The 6,008-nt window shown below is 45.8% G+C and overlaps 1 protein-coding gene across 3 annotated transcripts in view; it reads left to right on the top strand.

Annotated features, from left to right (window-relative positions):
• The first annotated feature begins 2,281 nt into the window (after window positions 1-2,281).
• Window positions 2,282-6,008, top strand: part of PTAFR (platelet activating factor receptor) — a 35,562-nt gene continuing 31,835 nt past the window's right edge. The window contains exon 1 of one of the 3 annotated variants that reach the window (XM_023529206.1): window positions 2,282-2,519. In XM_023529206.1, coding sequence (XP_023384974.1) covers window positions 2,446-2,519 — 74 coding nt within the window. In that variant the 5' untranslated portion in view covers window positions 2,282-2,445. The remainder of the gene's footprint in view (window positions 2,520-6,008) is intronic. The other 2 variants (XM_011357725.2, XM_023529208.1) reach the window with 2 other exon arrangements.

Raw genomic sequence — 6,008 nt, 5'->3', positions numbered from 1 at the left:
ACCTCTCCCTGTGGTTTGCTATGAATGATGGAGCAGAGAGCCAGCTCCCCTACACCTCTCATTGGGCATCCTACTGCTGCCTGTGGGACTACTGCAGACAGAGATGTAGTGGAAGGAGCCAGACAAGTAGGATTAGAATGCTGGCATTTGGGCCAGAGGCTTCAACTCAGCCTCTGCTTCCTTATGTGTAAAGTGGAAATTAATCACTTAAAGCATCAGACAGTGCCTTTGGCAATCCAGTCACCCAAACCTCTTCACCCCTGTGGCTGTGGTGTGGCTGTGGTAACTCAGCGACTGCCTGGGGCAGCCACAGCCAGGCCCCTGGAACCCCAGTGGAAGTGAGAATAAATGGAGGGAGGCTACAGATGAATCTGGGCCTGCCCTGAGGGTGGAACCTCAGTGAAGCAGGGTTTTCCCTTCTGCATTTTCCTCTCCCCTCCCCTAACCCCCATAGCCATCCTAGCACATCTGATTCATCTGCCCCCATGCTGGACATTATCAAGCGCTTATCATCATTGGAAATGGGAATCATGGGACGTCTGACCCTGAGTATTGTGGAATAGGCAGGCACAGAAGGGGCTCGGAGTCACACCATCAAGAATCTGCTGCTCACTAGCTGTGTAATCCTGGCAAGTCATTTCTCTTCTCTCAGCTTTAGCTTCCTCCTCTTTGGTAAAAGTACCTCCTCCATTCTGGTTCTTAAACTCTAGTGAGATTCTGTTTATTGTGAAAAGAACAAACCTTGCAAATGGCGGCAACAGGCCTGCGTTTGAGGTCAGACAGACCGAAGTCTTGAAACTTCTCAGAGCCTCGGCTTCCTTATCAGGTGTTTCTCTGAGTATTAAGGAGATCAGGAAATCAGGTGCCTGGCACAGTGGAGTGCATGGTGGGTACTCCCCCCTCTTCTAGCATGGTAGCATGGGGTTTGTAGGGTGTACGTGGTGGGGAGACAGACAGCTGGATCTTTAACAAGCTCCTGGGTTAACTCAGCCAGTGCTGAAACATTGGGCAGGGGATGGGTAGAGCCTGGGGTTCTGTCAGAGATGCCAGTATCCTCACTTCGTACCTTGTGGCTCAGTGGCTCAGTGGGCAGCCCTCATTTATGGTGGGGGTAGGTGAGCATAGCTAGAATTGTACTCTCCTTCCCCAGTCCCCGGCTTCCTCTGGAGTCCCTCTAGTCCTGCTCTGCTCCATGGGCCACCTGCCTTGGCATCACCTGGGTGCTTGTTAAAAATTCATTTAACTGGTGGTCCCCATTATCAAGTGGAAGAGAAACTGCTTTTTTTAAACCTTCATTTTTAGGAAGGTCTCCAACTGGTGTGGAGAAAGGACTTGACGTCCCAATTCTGGGACACTAGGCAGGCACTTGGGTAAATAAAGTGATTTTTATTTACTGAGTTTCTATTATGTCCTAGGCATCACAACAGGTGTAGCATTGGGAGTATATGAGGCTCAGAGATGTTCAGTGGAGGGCTTGGGCTGAAGACCAGAGGCTGCTGTCAAACCAGTGGACTCTTAGAGTTGATACAGGAGAACGTCCACCTATGCTATGGTTCAGTTTGCTTTCCTCTGTGGTCTAACACCTTTGCTTCCTATTTTGGGCTGAGGGGTGGAGGGGAGATAAGGAGTAACTTTCAGCTCAGAATGTCCAAAGTTGGCGCTCTAGGTGCAGTCCAAGGTTTTGGACAGAGCTATGGTTCTCTGTCGCGGTCAGCACTGGGCCTCTCACTGCAGGGTTTTGTCTTCTCCCTCAGACTGGGGCCCATGAAGGTAGGGGTGGTTACGTGCCCCCCTCAGACTGGGGTGGCTTCAGAAGGCAGAATTTTCTGTTTCTCAGTAGACTGGCATCCCTGAAGGCAGGGCTATCTCTTCCCTGGTTGGGGGCACCTGTGGACAGGTTATGTCACATCCATTGGAAGGTGGTCTCCTGTGGGCAAGACTGGCTGGGTATCTTCTTAAGCAGCTTTGGGTCTTTTCCATCAGCTGGGGGCTCACTGGAGTTGGGACTACACTCACTGAAGCTTGGGCTCCTGTGGGCAGGACTGAAACCTTCCCTAGGTCATCTGACCTAGGGACCCAGTTTCTCCTTCCTGTGCCAGCCCAGTCCCAGCCCTTCCTCCTAGGGGGGCTGTGCATTGGATGGGACCAACCCTGTGTTGTTGGTTGAACTGATACGCAGAGAGACTCCCTGGCTGGAAGAGAGCATTACCAGTGGCCTTGGGGTTGGATCCCTGCCCAAGGAGCTGGCTTCCTGGACTTATGCCCTGCTCATCCAGCAGAGCTAGCAGGGTGGAGCTCCTTAATTTTTTATCCTGTCACAGCCGAGCTGGGATTGGAGCATAGAGGAAAGTGAGTCACGCACCTAGGTCCGGGCCTGCCTTCTGCCTCCTTCCCATTCCCTCCCTGCGCAGCTTCCCGAGTTCCCTGAGAAGCCTTCCAGGAAACATGCTCTCAGCAGCCCCCGCCATCTCCTCAGCTTCTTTGTCATCTCCTAGACCTCTGTCTCTGCTGTTTCTCAGGTAAGAGGCTGGTGGCTTTGGTGAGAGGGTCAGGTTTGGCTGTTTTGTCTAGCTGCCCCTCAGAATCCTTGAGGCTGGTCAAGTTCTGGGTCTGAAGAACTGGATTATGTCTGACTTTTCTGCCATCAGCACCCGCTCATGGACACACAATCCCCTTTCATCACTCACAGACACAGCCCACCCTTTCACCCCTCAAAGACATTTAGCACATACAGTCACCAACAGATAATAGCATTCCTTCATATCACACAAAACACACCCTCATCACCTGTAGACACAGTTCATGGCCCTTCATAAACACACAACACACAACACACAACAGACCCTTGAAATCCACTGATACAACCCATGGCCCCTCACTACACCTAATATGCAAACTGTCACAACTGACACAATCCCCTCATGTGATGCATATCATTATCCGCAAGATGAAACACACATCATTATAGACATACAATGTGTACAATAGCACTGACGGACACAACAAGCCATGGAAGACCCTTTACTCACTTACTGCAAACAAACCTTACCGCCCTCCCCCCGCTCACACAATACAACTAACTACCTGAACCATCACAGAAACTCCCCTCACTCCCATCACGTCCCCAACATCCATAGGTGCTACTGCTCAGCTGAGGCAGGAACGGGGGCTGGGCCCAGTCAGCAACACCATCCCCACTTGTCACCCATCTCGGGCCCTGCTTGTGTACTGGGAGGCAGCCAGGAGCAGAGCCAGGGGTCCTGGCCACATCATGCAGCATGATAGGAGGGACGCTTATGCTGCTTCCTATGTCCTGGGGCTCAGCACAAGCTGATAATATGAAAAGCTAGCTGGCATTTATTAAATGACAACTGTGAGTCAGGCATTATGCTCAATGGTTTTAAAAGCATTCTCTTATTTAATTATATAATGCCTTTATGAAGTAGGTACTTAGCCTCATTTTATAACTAGGTTTTGACATAGGCTCACAGAAGTTAAGAAACCTGCCCAGTATGCCATGGCTAGGAAGCAGCAATGGGATTTAGATATAGATAAGTCCGACACCAGACTTTTTTATTTTTAAATTTATTTTAAATTTTTAAAAAGAGGTAACAAATGCGCAAACTAAAAATTCAATAGAGATAAAAGAATATGCAATAGAAAGACACCCTCTTATTCTTGTTCTCCAGACACCCAGTTTCGCTCTCTGGAGGAAACCCGAGTTACCTCTTGGAGAACTCTCTTTTAACAACTGTTATAGTGAGTTTTGGCACAAGGCTTCCAAGAACGGTGCCCAGACTCTGGGGGCTTTCCTGTGCTCTCCGCTGTCCCCAGGCACACAGGCAGCTGCTTCTATCTGCCGGCGTGGGGAGCAGGGCCGGAAGCTCTAGGGCTCCTTCCAACCTAAGTCTTAAGTCCTCTCCTGCCAGAAGTCCTCAGGGAGCCCCTTGCCCTTGAGTCCCATGGGCCTGGATCTTCTCCCCCTTATTTCACTCCTGAGGGCCCTGGCCACACCCCCAAGGTGACTCCTCTTAGAAGCTAGGGGTTCCTTCTGTGGGCAGTTCTTGTTCTCACTTTGTTGTCGCAGGTGTGCCTAGGTTGGAGAGGGAGAGCAGGTGGGACTCAGGCTGGCCAGAGGAGGGAAAGGATGAGGGAGAAGGATAGGAAGAGGGGAGAGGGGACTGAAGACTGGCTGTCAGGCACTGTCCCTTACAAGCCTAATCTCGTTGTGAGCCTGGTGGTGCCATCCTCACTTTACAGATGAAGAATGTGAGGCTCGGGTGGCTCTGTTGTTAAGTAGCCAAGTTGGAATTCAGACTTCCAAAACTTTGAGAGAGGATGAGAAATGAGAGAGACAGAGAGAGAGAGAGGGAGAGGATTGAGACAGGCTATGATAGTGAGGAAGACTTGAGAATTCAGGGCCGGCCATCCAGGAAAGGTGTCTCAGGTTTGGTAGTAATCCTCCTTCAGTGACTCTTTCTCTATTCTGTTCATTTGCACTATTTGTCTATCCTTGCACGTGTACCATCCTGTCTTATTTACTCTAACTTTATGGTAGTCTTGATAAATGATGTGGCATGTTTCTTGATTTCTCATGCTCCTAATTGTCTTGGCCACTGCTGAGTTAAGTAGAATATTATAGATATAGTAGAAGCCTCCTGTGTACTTCACTAATTCTGCCTCCTCTCTCTCTCCAGTTATATCCTGAATTTGTCTTTATCTATTGATGCATATGTACGGTGTCCATGGCAGTAATAATGTTTTAAAGTTTTAAGAAATAGTCTCATACTATATTTGTCCTTCTGCAACTTGCTTTTTCAGTTTAGCATTATGTTTATTGTCCATGTTATTAAATGTACCTCTGTTCATTTTAACATATGTATAGGATTACACTATAGAAACATACAATATATGTTTCCTTGTACACAGGAAATATTAATATTGCCAGTGTACCTAGGAAGAATGTATATATTTTCAACTTTATTTTGAAATCAATTTCCAAAACGCTGGTGCCATTTGTACTTTTTTATTTTTCCAGCGGTATTATGAGAGTTTTCATTGTTCTGCATCCTCCCTAGTACTTGGAATTGGCAGACTTTTAATGTTTTCCAGTCTGGTGGTTGCTTGTTTTAATTTGGACTCCTGACTTCCTTGAAACATTGATCATATTTTTATCTTCCTTAGCCTTTAGGCTTTTTCTTCTGTGAATTACCTACTCCTTCCTTGACCCATTTTTCTATTGGGCTTGCCCTTGTGTTATTAAGTTGTAGGAATTTATATCATACTATGCCTGAAAAGTCTTTGATATGTGTGTTGCAAATATCTTCTCCTGGTCTGAGACTTGTCTCTTCACTATTTTGTAGTACCTTTTGAAATACAAAGTTTTAAACTTTATGTGATCAAATTGATTCAACTTTTCTTTGTTATTTGTAATTTCTATGTCTTAATTTAAGAAAAATTTCCCTACCCTTAGATCATAAATATATTCCCCACTATTTTCTTCCAAAACTTTTTATATTTTGCTTTTCATAGTTAGGTCTTTATTCCAGTTGGAATTTAATTCTGGATATGATGTGAGGTTGGGATCTAGTTTTGTTATTTTTTTTTTTTCCCTAATGGATAGCTAATGATTTGTACCAATATCTACTCTTCTCTTATAGATTTGTAATGACAACTCTGTTTCCATGTGTGTGCTCTCTATTTCCAGGATCTATATTCTGTTTCTTTGGATTATTTGTTTATCCTTTTGTTAAGATAATCCTGTCTTAATACTATAACTTTATAATAAGACTTAATATACGATAAGGGAAGTCCTTATTGTTCATATGTCTTGTCGCTCTTCAAAAATGTATTGGTTAATTTTGGATCTTTGCTTTTTCATTTGGAATTTTAGGATCAGCTTGTAAAGTTCCTTGAAGAACTCTATTGGGAATTTTTTCAAGTGCTTTACTTAAGCGATTTTTGTTTTTCTCTAGCTTTATTAACACCTATTGGGATTTTGATCGGTC

This window comes from Pteropus vampyrus, unplaced genomic scaffold, assembly GCF_000151845.1.
Source record: "Pteropus vampyrus isolate Shadow unplaced genomic scaffold, Pvam_2.0 Scaffold36, whole genome shotgun sequence".
Lineage (NCBI taxonomy): Eukaryota > Metazoa > Chordata > Mammalia > Chiroptera > Pteropodidae > Pteropus > Pteropus vampyrus.
This window is presented reverse-complemented; position numbering and strand designations above follow the sequence as displayed.